Genomic DNA, 26,355 nt, shown 5'->3' with positions numbered 1-26,355 from the left:
CTCTTGTCTTTCTGTAATATTGTTCTATTGTTGTTTTTTCCTCATCTAACTTGTTTGAGACTTTTCATTACTTGCTTTTGACTGTCATTGATTTTCACTGCCAGCCATTTTAGAACATTTAAAAAAATAAAAATAATTATACCTACATATATTGTTCCATGATTTTTTTTTTATATATACAGTACACCGAATCAAACAAATGACAGATTACTCTCCCTTTTTGCTCTTTTGTTTGTTTTTTTTACTGTCAAAAGTAGAAAAAAAAGGTAGTGTAGGGGATTGTCCACCACCGCTACACTTGTGTTTACTGATTGCAGTTTAATTTTGACGCTCTTGTAAAAAAATGGCGACAAAAGAAAATAGACCCACAAAATTCTGTCTTGATTGGAATGATGGCTGATATTGAATTCTTAATTTACAAAATCATAAGTCATAAAGTAATAACATAAACGCCCAAAAATACAAGAAACACCCGTCAAAAATGGTTTTCTTCCCCAATCAGTGACAAATGTTTCCCGTGGAACCCTAATTAAATACAACCTGCCAATGGCTCAGGTAAACAAACAAAAACCACACTGCCCCCCAGTGGTTAGAGGCGAATACAAATGAAACATGGGGCTCCGACAGGTAGGTTGCACAAAATGCAGTGATTTCTCTCATTGACCCTCAGACTGTTTACAAAAAATAGATAATAAAAAGTTTTTAACTTGGCCGTTAATAAAATAATCTTTGTTGAAAAATTACCGTGATTCAAGTTCTTGGATACACCAATGTACAGTATGTTTAATAAAGTGAATATTGTCCATAACTTATACATATAAATTGTTCCAAACACAACAGTATTAATTTTGGCCCCGCAGGTGACTGTTCTTCCGCCAAGTTGCACCCTTTATTCAAATTAATCTTCCTCAATAGTCTGTTTTTGACTTTCAGGCTTTATATGTGTCTACAAGATTCGACTTCTACTTTTTAACTTAGCATAAGTCATATTATACTATTGTTATATATATTAAATAAAGCTAATTCTGATTCCGTGGAGCAGATGTGCTAACCAACTAGTGGACTGTGCTACCCCACACTATACAATATATTGTTTAAAATGGATTCATTGAAAATTTCTCTACATGGAAATCGCTCCTACTCGATAGACACAATGACTTCAACGCTCATTGAAGACTAACATAACATTTAGTGAACACGTGGTTGATGTAACAGTGAGCTGAAAACATCCATTAAAGTCTGATCAAGTTATTTAGAACTCACTTGTAAAAGTAAACAGGCGAATGAACTCAGCTGGTATGAACGATACAACACGAGCCGCTAAAGTTAAGTTGAATCAAGTTCATCCAAATGGTGCATTTGTGTTCTTAGTAAAAAGCAAAATCCCATTGGATTGATCAAGTGTACCGAATAAATGATGTTTTGTGATTCTTTTCGGAAGAATGACCTCATTGAGAACAGCACTGATTGGAGTTGACGCATGTGACCTGCTCCACAGGTTAATGGTGTTATCTGGTGTAAATTGCATCTGAAATGATGACCATCAATCCAAAGGTGAACGACAGTGATTTATCAGCGTCACACATTATTGCTGTGCACATACTCCCTCCCTTCAAGATGTCGGACTCTGCACTCAAGCATTGCCGTGCCTTGAACTTAGAGATAAGATAACACAAGTATATGAATGAATATTTACAAGAATGTGCAAATATGCCTTCACTTTGAAATAAAACATTTGATATTATATTTGGCTCACCGTTTGACGATGACTGCGTTGCTTCTAAAGGAGACATCCGACGCGGAAGACAGAAGCAGTCTCCTGTTTGCTACGATACACATTCAGTTTCCTTTTGAGTTTCTTGGAGACTTTTTTATCTGTCGTACCATCGGATAACAACTCAATCTTATTTTCCAGGCGCTCATCTGACACGTTTAATATTAATAGTACAGACACACATTAAACCAGTGCAACTGTAAAAAACTTGTGCTGACTCATCATTTTACAGCTTGCATGTTTTGGTCGTTCGCAGCTTTATGGGGTCTGAAAAAGAAACTTATTCTTACACCGCCTAGCAAACTAGTTTATTATGTGCGCTTTGTAACCTTTTTATTACATGGTGAATAAATGGTTGATAACAGGCTAGCGATTGTGAACGCACTAACTTTAAATAATGATATTTGAGGGAATTACACTGTAAACCAAAAACTGTACAAAATTAGGGAAGAAAGAAGTTGATAAAACTGTTGGAACCGAGAGAGGGTGGTGGTATGCGTGGTGAGCAGAGAACGAACACAGGCTGGACTCTTAAGTGAAATTTGATTAATTCATTTGACATAGAGTTTTAACCAACAATGTATTAATCGACAAATCAGATTTTTAAAGTGATAGTGTGTAGTGAACTAATATAATAAAACAAACTGCATTCAAATTATGTGCCTCAGAGACCACACTTTGCAAGCAATTAGGCTACTACGTTCGCCAAGTTTGTCTCCTTTAGGTATCCGTAGCAGAAAGATGGTGGCGATACGCAACCTATGTAATATTATTAGTGACTACTAGACCTACGATTATGCCCTGCGATTGGCTGGCAACCAGTACAGGGTGTACCCCGCCTACTGCCCGAAGCCAGCTGGGATAGGCTCCAGCAACCCCCGCGACCCTTGTGAGGACAAGCGGTACAGAAAATGGATGGATGGATGGATAGACCTACGATTATATAAAAAAATGTACATTGATGTGATTTTTATTTTTTGGCATATTGTTGAAATTAATAGTGTTTTTTTTTTTTTAAATGAATGAACACTGAAAAATAATCGAAATATTCTCCACACTTGCATCCCTTTTTTCGACCCTGAAAAACGGTAACAACGTATGACAAAATAAAAAGCTTTCAATACTTCTTGGTCTTGAGATGAAACATTCGAAGTTTGAAGACGATAGGCTCAATTTTGTGGAAAATATGACCTATAAAAGGCCAAAAAATGGCTCCCAATTCCAAAATAAATTCAAAACGGCGGAATTCCTGTTAGGTTTAGAATATTGCTACAAAATACTTTTTTTGTAGGTGTTGAGCTGTTACATATGATATGCCTCCAAATTTTCGTAGATGTAGGTTAAACTTTAAACAGGGTTGCGTTGTTAAAAATCTATCTACAGAGCCCTTTTAATGAAACTGTGCAATATAACCTACAACAATTTAAAGGTTTTTGCCAGGCAGGATGTGCGTACTAAGTTTTATTAATTTACGCTTCGGTTTACACCCTCAAAAACAGCACATAATTTTTTTTTGCAAACGGTGCATCGCCACGGCAACAGCGTGTAACAAACAAAAGTTGCTTGGTTGTTGATCAATCAATTAATTGTTTCACTTCTGATTTATTATTTTATGTAATGGATTTTTTTTTTTAAAGATAACATTGGTCACAGAATAGATTGTGTTCGACTTTATTGGTTACACTTTATTATATTTTATATTTGTGGGCGTTCAAGAGCGCACACGAAAACCTGTAACGCAGCAAAAATGCGGATCACGAACTTAGCTCACGTGCTAACCTGGCTGTAAAAAAAAAGAAAAAAGCACGTTTGCATCTTGTCGCAAACTTCTACTGAACTGTGACAGCCCTTAAAATGACTCCTGGTGAACTTGTGAGGCTTTCGGTCCACTTTTTTTGACAGCAAGGACAAAGGAGATGTATTTGAACCCGGCCCTTCCCTGTGTCCGTCAGCGTGGATTCAGGATGTTGGAGTGGGGCAGGGCACAGGGCCTGTTAAATATTGACAGCTGGAGTAATCATTAACCTTCCTCCAACCCATGATCTCTTAAACTGGCGGCACGGCCTGCTTGCCATTCCTGCTCTGCAACGGCTAACTTTGACACCTAAAATGCAGCTCTTGCATCTCCACCCTTGTCCATCCTAAACTTACCCCGTTCAATGTCTTCATCTTCTTCTTCTTCTTCTTCTTCTTCCCTCCTGCTTCTCTAACCTGATGTGGCCGAAATGTCATGCACCGAGGAGCAACTTGCTGCTCCGCTCCAAACTTTGGCCTCAAGTGACAACTAGCTAGCTTGGTGAGTACAACTCAAACTTAAATTTTTTTTTTATTTTATTTAATGAGAGCATTTTAAACTCATGTGAACACATCAAAAGTGTTTTCTTCACAGAGATCACAAACAACACAAGGAAGTATTATTATTATTATTATTGTTGTTGTTATTTAAGTTGAGTTGTGAAAACTAACAGCTTTTTTTTTTGGTAATATTTTATTTACTCCATGGGGGAGTTATGAATAAAAAAAGAATAATAATTGGAGCAAAGAGTATTTGTTAAATTTTTCAAAAATGTCAGCGGTCTGAGTTTTATTGTTAAGTCAACAAACATGATACATATCACGTGATTTCTAATAGAAGAGATGGAATATAGTAGACAAACATCAGTGTCGAGCAGGAAGTGCAAGACCAGCAACGCACAGGTTAGACACGCCCGTATAGTCACTCACATATTGACAGGCGTCCTCATGATTGCCGCCATAAAATGTGTGTTATCTAGTCAAGCTTTGGCCCTTTGGCCGCGCTGTTGCTTGCTTGATGTTTTCTATTTGAGGCAGTAAAATGGGGGAGGAGGAAATTAGCAGGTCAAAGTCACCTACCGGATGACCATCATTGGAAAGCAGCAAATCCTGACTTAACCTCAGCGATCTTTGAACTTGATCCCGAAAGAGCGGCCTGTGGTCTGGTCATAGATTTTCCTTGATGAGACTTTCGGTGCTGGCTGGATGTAACAGCAACTCCATGTGGATGCTGGATCAAGTTCCAGTGGAGGTGCTGTTACTTGCAGAAAGTTACCAAAGACGACGACGACGACTGCGATTATTATGCGCTAATATGTTCGACGTGTTTATTCCAAAAGAGTAATGAGGCGCAAGGTGATGACCTATGAATTGACAGCCAGTGTTGATAACGTCTGCCTGTCATTTCTGTAGGCCACTGCTGTGTTTGTCCTTCAGGACATCTGCATCGTCGTCATCCATCTATAAATTATGTTTGAAGGGTTGAAGATGTCGTAATGTCATGAATGTCTGTTGACAATTTCTCAATAAAGTTTTAAAGTGATTTTTCTTTCTGAGCATTTACTGCATGTGTGTATGAAGGTTACTCCAAAATTGGAGGACCGTTTGTGCATCATTATTTTATATTTTTTATGTTTAAAAAAAGAAGAAGCAGATAATAAACCATCATATAGCTAATGATGTGTCCAGCTCAAATAATAATTGTACACTTTTTTTTTTAATTAACTATTTTATTAGCTTTATCATATATTTTGTCCTGTTTGGTGCAACCCTTTCACGGATACTCAATTGCCTGAAAATCCATTAAAAAAAATATTAGTCTTGAATAAATCCTTTAAAACTAAATAAAGTTCATTTGTATTTGAGTATTAATGCAATTTTAGAATTAGTCTAGTTGCTGTTATGCTAATGTCATACTTTTTGCCCAGGACTACATGTTAGCTGTGTTAGTTGCTGTGCTAACTGGTCAAAAACGTATTAAGCAAGATAATAAAATAAAGACAACAAATTACAATGTCTCTTTTCCTGATTATGAGCAACAGTTTTACGTTGGTGAGACTGCCACACTCCATGAAAAGATGAAAACTAGCTCACTTTTTTTTTTTTTTTGCATGGTGTTTGGGGACTGCTGTTTCTCAACCTTTTATTGAGCCAAGGCAATAAAAATGTTTTAGTGACATTAATTTAACTTGCGCATTGAGAGACAACTTCCCAACACCATGGCTGCTATTGGAAATATCTAACAAAATGTTTTGGCCATTAAAAGGACGGCATAAACAAAATCAAACGAAAAAATAACATAATATTTAAAATATAACTTGGTCATCAAAAAGGGAGGGACAACAGAAAACAACAGCAATGCAGTACAAACGTTTCAAAAAGAGCCTTTTAATGGCTTTTCTGTTTATTAAAGTGAAGAACACAGCAAGAGCATGCAACATTTCTTAACACACTGACTGACACTCGATGTTATTTGCAAGTCACTGATAATTCATTTTTAGCCTAGGGTATTGTATGCGCATCCTTACATTCATTGTACACAAGCCTGTTTTAACAGAATTTAGTTAGTATGTATACCTTAGTAATCAATCATTTGAATTATCATAAACTCTTAAGTATTAATAAATGTCTAGAAATGACAAAAAACGGAGAGTCGTGAAACATAAAAACAGTTGTGATGAGATGATGACTGGGAATTAAACAGGCAATCATTCAGGTACAGTACACACATTGAAATCGAATTTAAATTAAATCCAAAGTTACAACATGGCTGTGGGATTTATGAATATGGAATATACGACGATCCATCAAAATCAGTTAAATGCTTGACTGGCATAAACTTTGTGCATTTTGTACAAGGCGCTTCATCAAGTTCAGTCTTTTGACTTGCATTAATTAAGGAGCGATGTGACACATTCAATATGGTGGCCGCGCTTGCGTATTCCAGTAGTAGAGGGGTAGCGTGCGGTGCTGTACTTCTTATATACGCAGAATAGTGACATCTAGTGGTAGAACGGAAGAGGAGCACTTCCCGTCAAGAAACGCGCTAAACCGCTATTCCGGTTAACAGAAGGAGGGCGGCAGCATGGCATCCAGTAGCGACATGGCTAATGTTAATGGACGAGAGAACGGGGAGCCGGTGGTTAAGCGGCCACGAGAAAACCTCACGCCGGAGTTTCCGCTCCGTTCCCCGAAGGAGCCTGTGAACAAAGTGACCGTGGTGCTCGGAGCTCAATGGGGGGACGAAGGCAAAGGAAAAGTTGTGGACTTGCTCGCAATGGATGCTGATATTGTGTGCAGGTGTCAGGTACCAGCTACGCTCTTAACTCAACATTGCAATTCATACACAAACCAAAATGACATTCGCACGTCTTTCGACCTCTAATTAATACGGTAGATTGGTAGAGGCCAGGGAAAGTCGTTGCAGAAAAGCAGTGGTTAAAGATTCATGACCTCGTTCAGACGTCCCGGATGTGGGCAAGCTACATTGCTGCTAGCCTTCTTCAAGGGTAGAATAGAGCCGCCATGCTTGAGGAAAACGTGTTATGCACAGTGCTTATCTTTCAAAAAGGTGTCTATTAGTCATGCTGTACAAAGTGTTTCGGCCCGATACGGGTTATGTGAAATGAAATGATGTAACGCTGTCTGCTATCTCTCTGTTGCCAGTGCGTGGGATGTGGCGTTTACGTACCCTCCGAGATCGGATCACTAAATAAAATATTTGTTTTTTCTACAGGGTGGCAACAATGCAGGTCACACAGTGGTCGTGGACTCCGTGGAGTACGACTTTCACCTACTGCCCAGTGGTGTCCTCAACAAGAAGGCCACCTCCTTTATAGGTATTAGTCCTCTAATATATTGTGGCTTACTTTAATTTAAAATAAACACGGTACAAAAAAAAATATATATCCCATGTCTGTCATTGAAATCTAGCACAGCTTTCATAATCATCAAGACCCCAATTTATAAGATGTGTTGCTGTTATTTTGGCCTATTAGCCATAAATGTTCATTCTCAGTATTTTTAATAGCAATATGACTTTTACTGGAGGTATGAATTAACTGTTTTGTATCATAAAAACTAACAAAGGTTCTGCGGGAAAACTTGACAGTGAGCCACAATGCGTTATGCAAAAAGGATAAAATCACAGAAATACATCTGTATTTCTTATAAAAGTAATGGTGTAGTTTTTCAAAATTCCATTTTCTGTTGCAGGCAATGGGGTTGTCGTTCACCTTCCAGGGCTGTTTGCAGAGGCACAATCTAACCTGAAGAAAGGCAAAGGTAGCACAAAAGCCGATTGTGTAAATATGCATCTGTCACATTCAATTAAAAAAAAAAGTTTTCATGTAGGATTACAAGGATGGGAAGAGAGACTGACTATTTCTGATCGCGCACACATTGGTGAGTATAAATTTCATCTGTAGTCTTGTTAAATGTGAAAGTGTCTTATTGAGGGTCCCTCGGTCCACCTCTAGTGTTCAACTTCCATCAGGCTGTCGATGGCATTCAGGAGCAGCAGCGGCAGCAACAAGAAGGGAAAAAGTAATTTTGCTCATTATTTGAAGTACTGACGCCTGCGTGCGCATCATGTCTGCTGGAGGGAATGTTTTCTAAATTGACTTTTGTTTCATTAACTGTTGCGTGTTTGTCTTTGCTGCAGTTTGGGAACAACCAAAAAGGGCATAGGACCCGCCTACTCCTCCAAAGCTGCGCGGAACGGCCTGCGTGTCTGTGACCTTGTCTCAGATTTCAAAGTCTTTGAAGACAAGTGAGTTTGCTCGGAATTCACTTCTAAAGCAGGGTATATGCATACAGATGTTTCAAATCTTAATTTTTCAAAGACTGAGAGACCCCACACATCATGAGGGGGAAAAAAAATCAGAACCCGTTTTAGTTCTTACTACTCTGGAGTGCTAGTAGAAGCTCGGATAAATGTTGGCTCGTCTGGTACCTTGATTGCTCTTGCACATTTTTGGAGCTGGCAAAACTACTCACTTTGTAATGAAGTACAAGAACAGATATTTGTGTAAAAAAAATAATCTGACAAAAGTAGGTGCACTGAACCAACTCATTCAAAGTACAAACTCTGACATGAAAAGTTAGCAATAAAAATTGAACGCAAAATGATGAATGGTGCAAGATTATTTCTGACAGGATAATCATGACTGAACTGACGTCTTGCATGAGCAAAACAAAGCAACAATACCTGAAAATACACACTACTGTTATATATATATATTTTTTTAATATAAAAAAAAAACATAATTTTTTTGCACCAGCATCTGGTGGTTTGTAGGCTGGCACACGATACAACACATTCACAATGAATCATCCATAATTTGCTTTGTAAAATGTCTGCCAGTCCATGGATGAATTTTTCCCTGCATGAATATGAATGAACACATTATTTAAAAAAAAAAATTCTTTGTTTATTTGTTGTTGTTTTTTTTAGGTTCCGCATGTTAGCAGAGCATTTCCTGGCAATGTATCCAAAGCTGAATGTGGACATTGAAGGTGAACTAGAGCAGTTAAAGGTGAGAGGTGATGGAATCATACACTCGGGGCTTAATTCAAGTACTCCGGCGTAAGAGCCACTAGCCAATCAGAAGCAGAGTCGGGTTGGTCTTGTCTTGAAACGGCGCAATGACAAATCCAGCGAAGTAAACAGTTTACATTATGGGGAATATTTGACACGTCTGGCAAAACACCGCCAATGCGGAATGAAGGCCATCTTCCCATACCAAGTAATATGTGGAGCGCAATACCAATACACATTTATTTTGAAGTTTTCCCAGGAGTGTTTTGCCTGTCGCGGCGCAACGGACGACTTGACTCGTGTGCCTGCCGTTCATATTGTCGGCATGTTGCGACCAAAGTCAACAAAACAACTTTGTCCTAAAATCACGTTCGATCGCCAATTAAGGGCACTAAAAGAAGACTTAATTACGCTGACATTGTATTGCACGGGGCCTGTTGCCAGTGTTTATTAGGGCGTCTACAATGTTAGCGTGCTAACGGTGCTAGCGGCTGCAGCTAGAACCATCGGACCACTTTTCAAAGGCAGTCTAATCGACGGGCCGATTACACACTTTGACGCTGACAGTCCGACACAGTTGCCGTTCGTAGAAATCAGTTGAATAAACTGAGCTCACTCAATTGTGCGGTTGACGGTCGGCGAAAATCACAACTGTGGTTCTGACGTCAAGAACTGCTCAACTCGGAATTGAAAAAAGTGCTGTACGCGGAGTAAAAATCAGTCATGGAATAAAGACGGGCAAAACAAAAATTCAACCAAATAAATAATAATTATCTTAAGTGGGTAAATGAATAAGTCAATAAAATAACACAAGTATGTGAGTAAATGAATAACAAAATACAACAGGCCACCATAAAACAATGATGAGTCTCATGCCGAGTCAAACGCCAAAGAACAAAGATGTGTTTTAAGAGTGGGTAGGGGGTGTCTTTAAGTGACAGTTTTACAGTAAACTTAATTTGGGTAAGATTGGAAGGCCAAAACTAACAACATTTTTGGGGATATGTTCTCTATATTGTAAATTTTCACCCATTCTGGGTGGGTCTACTCAAGGTTCACTTGTATGGCTTTATCTCGGCACAATTGAGTTGAACTGTGCCTTTGGCAAACTGAGACTTCAGTTACATCCTTTATTTATACTTAATGTATATTACTGTTGTTGATTTGTGATTCCAATCGCATCCTATTTGTGTTTCCACACAATGTGGTGGTTGACTTTTGTCACTCTCTACAGGGATATGCAGAGCGACTGCGCCCTCTAGTGACAGACGGCGTTTACTTCATGCACAAAGCTCTTACTGGCCCCAGTAAGAAAATCCTGGTGGAGGGGGCAAACGCCGCACTGCTGGATATTGACTTTGGTGAGTGCCAAGAGGATTGGAAATTTAATCGTGCTGACTGATCGATGTTTTTGGCTCCTTAATCTAAATAGACATCTCTCCACTCAGGCACATATCCCTTTGTGACGTCGTCTAACTGCACCGTCGGAGGAGTGTGCACCGGGCTTGGTGTGCCGCCGTCACACGTTGGAAGAGTGTATGGCGTCGTCAAAGCCTACACCACTCGGGTGGGCGTCGGCGCGTTCCCGACAGAACAGCATAACGTGAGTCATGATGCCTTTAGGGACTAAAAAAAAAAAAAAGCTGTAGCAACCCTGTATTAGGATGTATACAATACAGAGCTATTTTCCTTTCTTAATTAAAAAAAACGTGCAATAAAAATTGTGGGCTAAATCTTGGGGGGGTAGTCAATTGAATTAGAGCCCGACCTTTAAACAAAGTCAACTCGTAAGTCAATGTTATCGCCGTGTCTTCTAAACGTATCGTTAATTGTTACGATGAAGTTCTTCAATGCATTTGATCTTACAGGAGACGGGGGCTCTTTTACAATCGCGGGGTCACGAGATTGGCGTGACAACAGGCAGAAAGCGACGCTGCGGCTGGCTGGACTTAATATTGGTCCGATATGCTCACATGGTCAACGGCTTCTCGGCGTAAGCAGGCGTCGTTGCTTGGAAATGTTTCCTCTTCGCTGTCACAACTGAATTATAAAGCTTTGTATTTGCAGCATCGCCCTGACCAAATTGGACATTCTGGACACCCTGCCGGAGATCAAAGTGGGAGTGGCCTATAATGTTGATGGGGAACCTCTGCCAAGTTTCCCAGGTCAGTGACGGGCCCCCATGTTGTTGTCTGGACGATTATGTAAAAGTAATCGCGAATGTTTGGATTGATATTGAAGTCAAGAGTAATAAACAGGATTATTCATTGATTTTAAAACTATTCAACTAAACTTTAAATACAACTTGAAAGAATAACCAGAAAATAAATTACTAACAAAGTAAAAAAAAATATATATATTAAAATGATAGTAATTGGAAGCGGTAAATAAAAATAAATACCTGCTACCCGTTGGCCTCTTAGGGGGCAGTATGGTGCCGTGCATGCATGGAGATAGACATTAAGGGATAAAGAGTAGAAGAAAAAAGTCGCAATTGAACTTTATTACTATAACTAATTCTCCACAGATTGCCTTCTGTTTTTTTTATTTTTATATATTACCAGTCTGTATGTTTATCTCCAGCATTCATTTGTGAGTATTCATTATTTGAAGGAACATTTTCCCAGAATTCAATGCTAAGTTTTTATTAGCCTGTCAATGGGGTTTTAAATTAACTATAGTATTGGCGCTGGTGATATTTCTAAAATGAAGTACGTCTTGCTAATTTGGCTAATTTTCTGTTAGCCTGCCAGTAGCGTACGGCGTTACTTCTAAAATGTAAAGTATGTCTTGTATTTGAATACACAATTTGTGTAATTGTTTTTTTTTGTGAATTTAGTTTGACAGTAAACTCCCAACTGTCACTAGAGCTTAAGGCACACTCGACATTTACGTGCTTGCTTTACAAGCAACGCGGTGCATTCAGGTTGCCCTGCATGTGAAGGCATGCCCTTTTTTATAAACGTGGATGTTTTTTGGTCACGGTGCAGCAAACATGGACGTTCTGACGCGCGTCACCGTGGAGTACAAGACCTTCCCCGGGTGGTGCCGCAGCACCGAGGCGGCTCGCAGCTTTGCCGAGCTGCCGACGGAGGCGCAGAACTACATTCGTTTCATTGAGACCTTCCTGCAAGTGCCGGGTTAGTAAAATCTCATTCTGTGTCGGGAAAGGAGAGCCGCGGGCGCCGATGCACTCTCAAGCGTTCCGTGGCCAAGACGATCGGTCAAGCGCACGAATGCAAAGTGACCTTTCGTTCCCTGTCGTTTCAGTGAAGTGGGTCGGAGTGGGCAAGTCCAGGGAGAGCATGATCAAACTGTACTGATCAGGAGGCGCAGCTGCCGTCTTCCACACTTGCGGCCAAGACGATGTCACTTTGCCATCATTTAGATGTAAACGTCATCGTAATGGAAGTGTTTCACCAGCAACGATCAAGTGAAATGTTTCTGCAGGTCAACTTGTATTTTCCAGCTGATGTTTTCTGTGTTTTTCGGGTGTCAAGTTTTAAAATTTGGTGTTTTACTGCTATGCTAATTTCTTTACACAGTGATGAACACTTTTTTTTTTTAAAGCTTTGGAAGCTTCACATTTACTAGGTTGTTAAAGAAGTATATCAGCCTTTTTAAACTTGACATGATAAAGTAACAATGGCAACATGCAATAACTTTGAGAACTTTTTCTTGAACTATTTTAAATACATTTAAATGGTTTGTAACTGTGATTGTTAGTGGATATTGTGCTCATGCTTAATACAGTAAAAAAAATAAAAAATAAACTTACAAATAATTTCATTTAAAAAAGAAGAAGAAGAAGCAGCTTTTTTCACGCGACAATTTTGACCCGAAAAAGATGTAAATGTAAAAAGACTTATAATAATTCATCTCAATAGGTTTCCTATGGCGTTATATTCCCTGTGTTCATGCAAAAGATGTGGCTTACTATTGCCAATAAATGGAAACGTGAACATTTGAAAGTTTCGTTCTTGATTTGAGTTATATGAAGCTACTTACAGTAAATGAATAATCCTAATCATTCCTCTGCTAAATTGCTTACAAGAAATATGTAGAATTATTCACGCTTCCAGTATTTTTCTCCCTTTAAACTCTCATGTTGACGTCCTGTGTGTAAAAGCTTTTTGGCGGCTGGAGGAATTGTATTAAACCGTAAAGTGGTTTTCTCTGGAGATCGATGCTGAGGTGTAATGTAGACCAGTCTTTCTAATGCAACCAAGCCCCCCCCCCCCCACACACACACACACATATATGCCTATTTTGTGCACTAATAGTCTTGCAATAAATATTAGCAATATGTCAAACGTGCGCTTCAGTTTCTTAATTATAGAGTGACTAATATTTAAACTCAATAGAATAATATGCTCCTGCATAAGCCTTTATTGTTTATCTTTAAAATGTAGAGGGGAGACTACTTAATTTCAGAGGTTTTTTGTTGGCGCAGAGAAAAGCTCATTTTTTTTCTTTTTTTAATCCCAAAATTAGTATCCAGTTTTGTAACTCAATACTCCAGGAAAATGGTCTCTTCATGCTTTTATTTTTATTTTTTTCTTAGTGCACCTTCACTTAAATCGGCAAAGATGCAGACGTTTGCTAACCAATCCATTTTCAGCCTCAAGAAGTCTGCATCATCAAAAATGATCGAAAGGAGAGCGTACAGTTGATGTCTTAATTGAAAATAAAGTGCTGATAATTGCATGCTCGTCAGGGCCTCCCTCCCACTGCCTCTTATTTACCACCATCTTCCTTAGTAAATGTCATGCTTCAACTAACAATTTGAGTTGTTTTTTTTTTTTTAATTCCTGTTTAGCTTCTTCACAGGTGTTTGAGCATCATTACCATTTCCTCTTCACTGGATGGATTTTAAGCACGAGTGGAGCCGAAGCTAAAACATTGACAAGTAAGGTTTTTTTTGTTTGTTTTTTTACAATTCTTTAATGTGTACTAATGGAAAAATATGAAGAATTTATGACTGTGAAAAGGGATCTTTATAAAACAGTTTATAAGATCTTGCTGTTTTTTTCCTGCAGTATTTCTACTAATCTAATTTTCTATTTCAATTAAGCTGTTTCACTGCATATGGACTGTGTTCAGTCTTTGTGAGAAGATGTAGAGACAGACAGTCACTCAAATGCAGACTGAACTCGAGGAGATAAATGTATTTGTCTTGCACTTGATCTGTTGAGTGCATGAAATAAATCCAATTTAAACAAAGTATTGTGCCAGGATGGAGTTCATCATAAATCACGTTTTACAACTGCAGTGCTGTACTCGAAAACATTTGCAGACCTCGTTTTTTTGCGTTCTGTCTTTACGTACAATATGTTATCACATTTATGTGCTTTCATCGCCAATTCATTTTCACAATAAGAGCGATGCTCACCGGGCGTAACATTGACATCCTAAATACAATTTTGCTTTTACAGTGACCGTAAACCCTCACGTTGGTTTAACACCGCCCGAGAGGTTTTCAAATGACGATATAATGTGGTTCTAGTTTACAAAATATTTAATCTAATTTATTCATTTAATTCATTGCTGTAATTAATACTATTAAACATATCTCTTTTACATTTTATATTTAGCTTTATTTTTTTAATAGAATTTTCAAAAATCAAATTTCTTTCCTTTTTTTTTTTTTGTTGCATTTTCTCTTTCTTTCTGTCGTTCCTCGCTCTGCGCTAGCACCGGAGATGATGTTTACGGACACCTATGCTTGACACGGGGAGGAATGAATTGTGTGCTCGTGTGGCCACAAAGTGGGTATAATGTGCACACAAAATACAAATTTGTGGTCATGAAGTAGCTGTGGCCGCTGCACTGGACAGCTGGGCAACAAATCAAGTGCTCCTTTTCCAGAACCGTTAAGGTGGCGGTAGAAGCTGAGGCTGAAGACGATGGACAGAGCTAGATATGATTTGATTTTAGGCATTTTGAAATGACATTTTTCGACTTGCAGCTTCTGTTAATGGGCGTGCACCATTTGCTTACAGAAATCCAAGTTGTTCATGGGAATGATTGGATGTGGAATGAAAACTCACAAATGTGTATTTTGTGCGTACATTATGACATGTTGGAACCGAGGGACTATTTTGTAGTCAGTTGGTGGGTTTCGTTTTGGCAAAAATATATTGATTAGCTTCCATGTTATGGCATACTTACACGTGTTTGTTGTCGGCTTTTAAGAGTTAATTTGGTTTAATTAGCCTGCGTCTTATTTTGTTACTAACAGAATAAAACTGCCTGCCTATTGGTTCAGGATTCATGGCACTGATTACACCCTAAAGTTGCCCCTATCATTGAGTGGGTTCACTGTACATTCATTGACTGCCTCCAGTTCTTCCCTTACTTCACGGGTACTGAGCCTGATTTACCGGTAAGCCCCCAACCCACAATCTCACTCCAAGACCTTTCTTGTAAAAAGGACTACAGAGTTGCCACAGTGCATGATGTCACTTCCATGGGTGTCTCCAGCTCTTGTTTAAACGGCACCAGTTGGCCCTTGCCTGACTCCATAAAATCTGAATTACGTGCAACATTACGAAATTGAGATTGAGCCACTTTTTACGCTTCAGTGGGAAAAATTGTCCACGGTCATCACAATCTTGCGTTGCAAGCTTCTTTTGTCTGAAATGAGAAAATGTATCGCTTGCCTAGTATTGGATTTGATTACCTTACCTTGCATGCTGATAAACGAGGCTCTCGAAAAAGGCCGTCCCAGGCGTCCTCATTAATAGCCTACTGGTTGTTAACCACAGAGTAAGTAGTGTATGAGTCCATTTTGTTCTCCAATGTATCTTTTGTGTTAGAAAAAATCGATTCTGCAATATATCGCGATATTAAAGCGCGCGATTCTCGAATCGATTCGATATGCGGCCAAATCCATTTTTAAACATCAATTTTTTTCATGGGAATATTCAACAAAACGTCTTACGTCGTAGGGTTAGGATTAACACATTAAGCATGGAAGAATGTTATATTAATGGAACATTAAGCCTTAATATTTTATTTCAGTGCTGTTCAAACATGAAACAGACTGAAACCTGTTTGTTAAATGCAGTGGCTCAGTTGGAAGCCTGAATTTTCAGATCAATAAATAAATTTTCTTACAAATCTTACAGTGTACATGTACAAGTTTATTGATTAGTATTTTCTTAATTTGAGTAAAAAATTTTTTTTTGCAATAATCAATTTATAGATTCGCATCGGGATTCATCGAATCGAATCATGACCTATGAATCGTGGCAATTCACACCCCTACTATTTATGGTTAGAAAAAGTACATACATGGTTCGAAACACCAAAGGGACCATGTTTTTTTTCTTCTTACAAACAAGTGCTAGGCTAATATGAATAGCTTTACAAATTATCCAGTATTATATACAGATCAGTGCTCAGTACGAACACCTTTCTTCTTTAATAGAGATAAACAGACGGAAGAGCTACTAAGTGATGTCTGCCATCTAGTGGTGAATGATGATACTACAATTCAAAACGAATCAGATGTAAGGGAAGCACTTTCATAATGTTGCCCATCCCTAGGCAAATTTATGAGTTGTAAAAGATTGGATTTGTCTACAATTGATACAAATTGTCAGGATCCCATTACTGTACGCTATTAACACACACACACACACACACGACTACAGCACTTCTGTCAAGCAGTACGTGAGGCTATTGAGACGGGAGAGGCTGAGTTTGCTCCCCAGTCGGCACGGATGCGACCTCAATGAATCTCTGCATCGATCCCGCGCAAATACTGCAATGACGGCCATGACCACATGATGCGACGTCCATTCCGACACGGCCTCGCGCAGGAACATGTGTGGTGCTTTTTCCCCCCCTCTTTCACTTTACTCCCTCATCACCCTCATAATGTCAGCTTGATTGAGTATTTTCTCCTCCCTTGTGTGCTCAGCAACAGCCTGCCTCCTCTCACGCCCACACACGCACACACACACACTCCCACACGCACGCTCACGCTGTCTGCGCAGGCACCCACCCCATATGTGCCCGCCTCAACTCATCACTTCATTGCTGCATGAGGCGACTGCAACACTGGCTTATTATTCTTCATTTTGAAGGTAGGTGCACGTGAAGCAGTGTACCGAGCACATTATGGGACCCCCCCCCCCCAAACCCCCCCTCAAGTGTTAAGAAAGGATTATTACAGCCATGGCTTGCATGCAGCTGCATCAGCAACATCTGCAGCGCTATTGGCACACACTACGAGCCTCATTGTAATTTCCTTTGTCGGGTGGTGTTTAATGTCATTGTATCACTGGATTGTATTCGCATATTTGTTGCTGTTAAAAACATTTTGGATGTTTCGGCCATTTGCAAGAATGTTATGCTAGAATCGCGCCGATGACATGTCATAAAGCTCTGTGGCAGTGTGAGCAGTGTGATAACTTTTTTTGCTGTAATTTGTTTATTTTCCATTTATTGTATTGATGCTAATAGGCTAAGAGAGCTAGCTACAGGCTAAAGAGTGTCTGTCTTCAAAGGTGTTCAGGATATGATTGAATTCTTCTTCTTTTAGACATGCACATGCATTCTCTAAACTCTAAAAATATGATCATGGTTCAAGGTTCACAACAAAAGACGACGGTGCGTTTTTAAGAGTTTGACTTAATTTTATTAACTCCAGCTAAAGTCTGTTGATCTCTCTATTATGCAATGCACATTCAAATGAGGAAGACAAAAGAAGCTCAGGAGGAAGTCAATAAAAAAAAAAAGAAAATCTTGACAATATGTTCTTTGCAGCCCCATTTGTCTTAACACTGAATTCTGATTAATATTGTGTTCGTGGAATTTGAATTAAGCAGCAACATCTACCTGTTTTTATCCATCTCTGGAGGCGGCCATTTTGTCACTTGCTGCTGTCGACTGTAAATGACGTCACAGTGGCTTAATATTGTTGCTATATGAATTGCAATATTAACTCGCTCACTGCCATTGACGTAAAAAAAATATTTGAACTATTTCTATTAGTTTAACATATTTTTCCATTTTTGTTAAAATGAGTATGAAAACCTAGAAAGAAAAAAATGTACATCTAGAAGAGATAAAATGTATGCTTAATCGGGAGTTAACGATTGCAGTCATGCGATTAATTACAATTAAAAAATGTAATCGCCTGATGCGATTAAAAAAAAGATTATAAAAAATTAGGAGCGTCAGACGATTACATTTTTTTAATCGTAATTAATTGCATGACTTCATGAGTTAAATCACGATTAACCACAAATTTTATATCTGTTCTAAAAGTACAATTAAAAAATTGTAGGTTTTCATACTCTTGTTAACAAAAGGTAAGCAAGTGTTAAACTAATAGAAATAGTTCAAATGAATATTTGACGTTTATAACCGTCAATGGCAGTGAATGAGTTAATAATCAGAATGCCGTGTTTTGACTAGGGGGGCCACATTGAACATATTATTGAAAATAAAATATTTGGGTTGACTTCCCCCATAAGACTTTGTATTGACAGCGTTAGTAGTTAACAATAGGCTTTAAAAAATATATATTATTAGTTTGCAGTCATTTGGAACTCAACTAGTGTAATATTCTTTCACTTGGGGCGGTACAGTGGATGAGTGCTTTATTTTAATGTTTTGTCCAATGTACAATGATAAACATGCTATTATATCATTGCCTTTCGGACTGTGCATATGAAAATTGAGCGTTATTTTCTCTCAAAGGTCGGTATTTTTCTCTCTCATTCAAAATCCCTTTTGTCTGTGCGTAGTGTCCCTTCCAACCGAGTGTGATGTGGATGGGCTCCCCAGTGGTTACGGATCGAGGGAATCCATCCTTAGGCCTGGTGAAAAGAAAGACTGGAAAAGGAGAAGGCGTGGCCGCAAGAACAGGTTTGAATAGCTGCAACAGTCTTTGTTTGTTATTGATCACATCTGGTTGCTCATTTGAGCAGCACGTCAGACGTTTGGCAGATGATTTTGCATCTTTTTGGGGCTCTTTCAGCGGCAGCAGCTGGGACCCGGGACACAACAACACAGACCCCGTCAGAGGAAAAACGCCGCCCCCCTTTGAAGTGACTGGAAGTGCAGCCATGCGCTGCTCCACTGTGCTTGCCATCCTCACAGGGGTGCTGCTCTATTTGGTGCTGGGTGCTGTTGTGTTCCGGGCTTTGGAGGCGCCGCTAGAAGAAGGCAAGCATAGGCAGCTGCAGGGGACGTGTCAGGAGTTCCTCATCAACTTCACCTGTGTTGGCCCTGAGAACCTGCAAGCTCTCATTGAGGTAGTGCAGATCTTCTCACACTATATTTTCTTATATGTATTGCTGGAAATGTAGTCCTTTATTGGACTTGAAACCATATTTTGGTCTTTTAACTCATTCACTGCCATTGACGGCTATAGACGTCAAAAATTCATTTGAACTATTTCTATAAGTTTCAAATTTGTTTCCACGTTTGTTGACAAGAGTATGAAAACCTAGAAAAAAATTATTGTACATTTAGAACAGACATAAAATGTGATTAGTCATGAGTTAACTATTGAAGTCATGCGATTAATTACAATTAAAAAAAAAAATCGTCTAACGCCTCTAATTTTTTTATATTTTCCTTTTTGTTTAATGACTTAATTATTTAACCTCAAGATTAATCACAAATTTTACATCTGTTCTAAATGTACAATAAAAAAAATTCTAGGTTTTCATACTCTTGTCAACAAAAGTGGAAAAAAATTTGAAATTAATAGAAATAGTTCAAATTAATTTTTGACGTCTATAGCCGTCAATGGCAGTGAATGAGTTAAAAGACCAAAATAATAAATATGGTATTCTGGTTAATAATGCGTTAGTTAGTTAGTTAGTTAGTTAGTTAATATCAGAAGGCGGCCATTTTGCCACTTGTTGTCAACTGAAAATGACAACGCAGTTGCGCATTAAGCAACTGTGATGTCATCTTCAGTCGACAGCAAGTGACAAAATGGCCACCCCCTGAGATGGATAAAAACGGCTGGATTTTGCTTCATAACTCACATCCCATGAATGTAATGTTAATTAATTTCAATCTTCAAGTAGGTTTTCCAAATGGATAACAAAGAAGTCGACTATCCCTCCAACCGACCAAAAATAAACATAAGATTGACAACTTATTAATAAAATATAATGACACACCCTAGTTGCACCAGTCCAGCATTCAGAAGTTCTCGGTTGTGTTCAGCAATGGCAAAGTGACCGGAAGAAGTCCAAGTCAATGTGGCCACACCACATTGGTTTGTGGCATCATGCATTACATGTCCATTTACATACACACACAATGCAAAAGACATTCTAAGAAAAATAGTACTGAGGAGAGAAAAGTGATGCAATCATTGGAATCTGTACCTACAATATATATATATATATATATATATATATATATATATATATATATATATATATATATATATATATATATATATATATATATATATATATATATATATATATATATATATAATTGATATTGTACCGTTTTAAACTTTTTCTCAAAATATTATATGGCATTTAGAAGTACACATGGCAGTTTTGTTTAAATGGGAAGCGGATTTTGATAGGGGCTGTTCACGCCAAAAGTTCGAGAACGCCTACAGATAATATAACGGCAATTTTATAACATCATGTTTTTCAAAATGGCCTCCTGTGGAAAAACTGCTGAGCCCATTAAGACACATCGTACACAATGTGCAAACACACACTGTAATCAGAAATGTGTAGTTCATTATGAGTAATGATGTTTGCCGAGTGAGAAATTCATCAACGTCATTTCTGGATTCAAACAAATAATTTGATCAGAGAATGTGATTATTTTGTCAGCGGCAGCTGCATTTACTCATAATGATGCGGTAATTTTTTTGCTCGACAATTAATAGAAACGGGATTGTCTGGCGATGGAATAATGTGTGGGGTTGTAATGTCCATTCTTCCACAATTCCATACCAGGAGGTGGCGGAGGCAATCGGTGCAGGTGTGGATCCGAGCAGTAACGCCACATTTGTCAGCCAGTGGAATCTGGCCAGCGCCTTTTTTTTCTCCGGGACAATCATTACGACGATTGGTGGGTGTGCTACTGCAAAGGCTGCGAGACACGTCTTACATGGCAACATATAGATTTACAGTATTCTGATTTTACATATCCAGGTTTTGGAAACATCTCACCGAAAACAGAAGGCGGTCAACTGTTTTGTATTTTCTACGCCTTGGTTGGAATTCCGTTCTTCGGTATCCTTCTTGCTGGAGTTGGAGACCATCTGGGTACCGGCTTGAGGAAAACCGTTGCCAAAATCGAGAAACTCTTCCTGGTCAGAGCCCAAATGGAACTTCACTCCACTACTGTGTTGGTTTTGTTTGACCCCGCTGCACTCTGTTTTCAGAAATGGCGCATCAGTCAAACCATTGTGCGAGTGATTTCTGCCATCTTGTCCATCCTGTTGGGCTGCCTGCTGTTTGTTGCCGTGCCAATTCTGGTTTTCCAAAAGGTGGAAGGTTGGACCCTGCTGGAGTCTGCGTATTTTGTCGTCATCACCTTGACAACGGTGGGGTTTGGGGACTATGTGGCAGGTAAACTACACTGGGACGTTCACATTTTGTGAGACCTGTAAATAATCTGGTATTTCCTGATCTCAATCTGCATATTGTGAGTGACAGAATCTCAGTGAAGCTTCATGAACCACTTTTTTTTTTATTGCTCTAGATGGTGCTTTTGGTTTAAAGATGCAGTGGAAATTGAATAAATTAACATGAACCTTTATTCCAACTAGAGGAGTAAGTTTCATTTTCCCAACACTAGTTAACTCATTCACTGCCATCGACGGCTATAGACGTCAAAATGTATTTGAACTATTTCTATTAGTTTAACATTTTTTTCCACTTTTGTTAACAAGAGTATGAAAACCTAAGAAAAAAATATTGTACATTTAGAACAGATATAAAATTTGTGATTAATTGTGAGTTAACTATCGAAGTCATGCGATTAATTACAATTTTAAAAAATGAATCGCCTGACGCTCCTAATTTTTAAAATTCTTTGTTTTTTTTGTTTTTTATAATTTTTTTTTTACAATTATTTAAAAAAAAAGTCTCGGTTTCCATACTCTTGTTAACAAAAGTGGGAAAAAAGTTAGTTTAGTCATAGTTATAGTTTAAATTAATTTTTTACGTTTATAGGCGTCAATGGCAGTAAATGAGTTAAATGGGAAGTCAACCCAAAAATTGTCTTTACAATAATGTGTTCTATGCAGCATCACTAGTCTAAACACGGTGTTGATATTGCGTTTGTGGAATATGGATTAAGCAGCAAAATCAACCCGTTTTATCGCTTTATCTCTGACCTTATTGATCTGATGCTAATGGGCTGGTAAAGCTTTCACGAGTCGACTATAAATACGAATGCATTCATTTCACTTTGCTTAGAGAACGTTGATTTAACCAGTAAATGATTTGTGTTTTTTTTCCTAGTCTAAGATAAAGATTGTCCCATCTGCTCTATTGGTGTTTTCTGTCCTAAATTTGCATTCACGCTTCATGGAAGTCAAGGTTGAATGCGAGTGTTGACTTAATCCGCTGATACTCCTCTGAAAGGGGATTCGGGGCTGGAAGGCAGTGACCACTGGTACAAGCCTTTAGTGTGGTTCTGGATCTTGCTGGGTCTTGCCTACTTTGCATCCATCCTGTCAATGATTGGAAACTGGCTTCGAGTTCTCTCTAAGAAGACCAGAGCTGAGGTTGTAATTCCTTCCTGTTGGTTTTAGCATTCTAGCACTTTCCATCGTTGATGATTTTTGTGCTCCTGTCGTAGATGGATGAACTGCGAGCCCATGCCACTGACTGGACACAAAACATCCAGAATATGGATTTTCGGATCTCGGGAAAAATTGATGACCCTTTTAGACGACGCCGGCGAAGGCGGCGCCATCGTGGTGGCAGACACGGTCATGGTGCTTCTGCTCCTCCCGAGGGAGAAGATCAGAATGAGAGTGAAACTGATTCAGAATCGTACTCCTCTTATACATCCTCCAGTGAGTCCGAGACTGAATCTGAGACCACCCAACCCGAGCAGGTGCCTGAAGAAAAGGAGGATGCCCTCTTTTCTCAACCTCTTGACTTTTTTGGGGAGAACCTAGCATACATTGATGAGTCATCTGATGCTCATAGCGGTAATTTACATTTAGATACTAAATTGGATTCCGAACCGCCAAATCCTAAACACCTCCAACCTCACAAAAGGAGGCGCCACAGGAGGCCCGTCCCACAGGAGAGCCCCAAAAGCGATCGAAAAAAACGATCTAGTCTTGACGTGAATGAGCACAATGGAACCCCGAATCCAGTTCCAAATATACCACTGAAGCCTAAAGTATAAAACAGATTTGAGACCATGTTGCTAGCACAAGAAAGGACATAACGATCCCTCCACTGTGGGACTAATGAAGGGATATATTAAAGCAAAAAGGGTGATCAAAACAATTTGTTTATATGTATTGCAAACTCGCAGGCACGTGAAAGTGAAGAGTTGCACAAGCTTTGGCTGCATGAAGTTTGCAGATGATGCTTTTTACTTTAGCACGAAAGCCTTAATGTTAAAACGATGCCTTTGCTTGCTGTCTGTGTAATTGCTGCCCTCTGCTGGGCTGAGAAATGATTACGTTTCTGTCAATTTGTTTCTAATCATTATTTATTATACCATCCGAAACAATGCAACAACAAAAAAATAATACAAAATCAGGAAAGACAAACCAAAAACCATAGCATACATGCTGTTTTGGTGGTGCTGACCTCAGACATTTGCCTGCCAACACTGTTTAAGTGCTACTGTTGTACGTTTGTGGAGTTGTTCACAACTTTTAAAAGGACTACAAAAGAAAATATTTGTATTTTGACGACCTTATGCACCAATGTTAATGCACTCCGTTTACTGTACGTCCTTTCAGAATAAAATACAACCACTGTGTTTTACACTGTTTACTGTGAAAACAAAGTTCATGATGACATTGCTGATTAATGTCAACTGGACTGCATGTACTGGTGGACTGTGACTATTTCTCACGTACTCTCCCAAAATGCTCCAGAGATGAAATTGCAGATACCTAGCTCATAACTTGATCATCGGCTAGCTGTCCCAATACTTTGGTCCACATCGTATATACTGGTGAGGACAAATTAAGGCCAAGCTGCAAGACTGGAATAGCGCACATACTGACAAGAAGCACTCGCGCATTGGTGGACTCAAAAGACTCAGAACAATGCAGTATCAATGAACAGACAACTCCAGAGGAGCTTGGCAAACAGACAAGACGCTAGCAGCCAAGAATAAATTGCTCAAACTTAAACGTGGCGGGGACAGGAGGGAGCACACAGACTAAATATACACAAGAGGTGCATGTGATGATGATTGCAGACAGGTGAAACGCGGCCTGGAAAAGAACACAATCCGCTTGCCTGGAGATACACAATGACAGGAAGTGAGGTGTGTGTGTGTGTGTGTGTGAGGGGGGGGGGGGGGGGTGTTAATAAAAGCAAGGAGCTCGATCAATTGTGGAGTTATTTTGGAAAGTTTTGATAGAATGTTATGAATAGTTTAATTTGCCTCCATGCAAAACACAGTAAAGAAAACAAACACCTTTATGAACAAATCAATTAATAACTGAAAAATACTTCTTTTTTTTTTCTTAAACCCCAACAGGGAACACCCAAAACTAAAACACGTCTTGGTTTTATGTTGGTCCTCACTTTATTCTGAATGCAAGGAGATAATTTCTTACTTTATTATAAATTATCATTGTTGTGTCTGATGATATCCCGGCGTACAGGTACTCAACACTACCACGAATACTTTTGATGCATAAAATTTACCCCACAAAAACAATGACAGTACTTTTAAAGTTACAGTTTATACCAATATAGCACTTTTCCTTAAAATTGCATGAAATTAATGGCAATTTTTTCTTCTTCTAATTGGTACATCCTGATCATAAAACACATCATAAATGCTTACCCATCTCTCCTGAAAATTATTTATTATTATTTTCCCCCCAACTATCTATGCAAGTGAGTGTATATTACCCCCAAATACAGGCGACAAATGCACATAAATGAATCTCATCTTCATTTGCTGCCATGTTGCTGAATAAGAAGTATGCAGATTGACCCCCCCCCCCCCCCCCCTCCCTCCCTCCCTCTCCGTGCAAATGGGACAGTTTACTGTAGCATGTATAAAGATGACAGGCAGCCTTCTGGCATGGCGATCAGGAAGTCAGCAGGCTGTGATGATGTGCGCTGGCAGTGGGTGACCTTTTACTGGAGGACAAGCGCGCGCACGCGCGCGCACACGCACCAAATGAATGCCACGAACGCGAACGCTGCACAGTCCCCGCTGCTGCCAACAGAGGGAGAATACTAACTCGTCTGGTAGTCCCACGTCTTCTGACCTGCAGTTAAAACGAAAATATGCTGTCGTAATGTGTATATGATTTCAAACAAATCCTCAGTTAAGCAGAGATGATCTACTGTCAATTTGCATCATATGGGGCTACTGCATTTTTTTAAACGAATAAACTGTTCAAATCAAGATCAACTCCAAATCTCTTAATGACATTGCAGTGTGGGTCATTGCAGTGAAGTGACACGTTAGCTCATGTAAACGCATTCTAATCAGCAGCTAAACGTTTAATAATTGAACAACACTGAGCCTTATCTTCTCGTGTTCTGGTTTACTTGTGTCGTCGCCTACTGCAGTACCTTAAACCCTTTAAGCAAATAACAATTTGTATAGCCTACTCTCATCAAATGTGTAACTGTGAGACGCATTCACTGCTGCTATTATGACTCACTGATGCAGTGGTGTGCTTTTCCTGTACAATGTCGTCTTGGTATTTATGTAGTCAATCAGCTGGCACCTGTCTAAGGTCAGGACCTACTGTAAGAGGCACCACACGGACCCCCAGCTGGCATTCACAGTAGTTCAAAAGCATATTGTGACGAGATATATTGTGTAATGTAATGTGTAATGAAATCGTTACATTTTCAGCAGATTTCAAGTAATTCTATAAAGCCGGTAGCAGGACCTGGTTTTGCAGGGTTTAGAATGCACACTGCACCAGCACGATGCAGTCCCGCAGAATTGCAGTGTCTGCAGTAGAGACTCAATGACCTTGATTCAAGGTCGCAATGACACCGCCGTCCGCTTTTCCCCTCTACGTGCGCGCGCTGCGACCATCCTGCACCCGCAACCCATT

General features: G+C 39.2%; 2 protein-coding genes across 2 annotated transcripts; both read left to right on the top strand.

The window, feature by feature from the left end:
* The first annotated feature begins 6,588 nt into the window (after positions 1-6,588).
* Positions 6,589-13,078, top strand: adssl (adenylosuccinate synthase, like). Its single transcript, XM_086057671.1, has 13 exons — positions 6,589-6,875; positions 7,305-7,407; positions 7,784-7,852; positions 7,922-7,972; positions 8,047-8,113; positions 8,232-8,339; positions 9,024-9,105; positions 10,342-10,468; positions 10,556-10,710; positions 10,976-11,100; positions 11,175-11,272; positions 12,098-12,247; positions 12,378-13,078. The coding sequence occupies exons 1-13, from the start codon at positions 6,654-6,656 to the stop codon at positions 12,428-12,430; spliced, it is 1,410 nt and encodes a 469-aa protein (XP_085913797.1). The 5' UTR covers positions 6,589-6,653; the 3' UTR covers positions 12,431-13,078.
* Positions 13,079-17,064: 3,986 nt separating this feature from the next.
* kcnk4b (potassium channel, subfamily K, member 4b) lies at positions 17,065-24,645 on the top strand. Its single transcript, XM_086098121.1, has 8 exons — positions 17,065-17,200; positions 18,869-18,989; positions 19,102-19,378; positions 21,068-21,182; positions 21,266-21,426; positions 21,499-21,685; positions 22,706-22,848; positions 22,923-24,645. The coding sequence occupies exons 1-8, from the start codon at positions 17,158-17,160 to the stop codon at positions 23,481-23,483; spliced, it is 1,608 nt and encodes a 535-aa protein (XP_085954247.1). The 5' UTR covers positions 17,065-17,157; the 3' UTR covers positions 23,484-24,645.
* The last annotated feature ends 1,710 nt before the right edge of the window (positions 24,646-26,355 follow it).

Source organism: Leptonotus elevatus, chromosome 16, assembly GCF_054856555.1.
Source record: "Leptonotus elevatus isolate MCC_2025b chromosome 16, RoL_Lele_1.0, whole genome shotgun sequence".
Lineage (NCBI taxonomy): Eukaryota > Metazoa > Chordata > Actinopteri > Syngnathiformes > Syngnathidae > Leptonotus > Leptonotus elevatus.
The sequence above is the reverse complement of the archived record's forward strand: the minus strand, read 5'-3'. Positions and strand labels throughout refer to the sequence as shown.

Excerpts from the sequence above, each read along its gene's own strand:
- adssl (XM_086057671.1), top strand. The coding sequence starts at position 6,654 with ATGGCATCCAGTAGCGACATGGCTAATGTTAATGGACGAGAGAACGGG. Across the intron at positions 10,711-10,975 it reads TCCCGACAGAACAGCATAAC|GAGACGGGGGCTCTTTTACA; the intron begins GTGAGTCATGAT and ends TTGATCTTACAG. Across the intron at positions 11,101-11,174 it reads ATGGTCAACGGCTTCTCGGC|CATCGCCCTGACCAAATTGG; the intron begins GTAAGCAGGCGT and ends TTGTATTTGCAG.
- kcnk4b (XM_086098121.1), top strand. The coding sequence starts at position 17,158 with ATGAGGCGACTGCAACACTGGCTTATTATTCTTCATTTTGAAG. Across the intron at positions 17,201-18,868 it reads TATTATTCTTCATTTTGAAG|TGTCCCTTCCAACCGAGTGT; the intron begins GTAGGTGCACGT and ends GTCTGTGCGTAG. Across the intron at positions 21,686-22,705 it reads GTTTGGGGACTATGTGGCAG|GGGATTCGGGGCTGGAAGGC; the intron begins GTAAACTACACT and ends CTCCTCTGAAAG.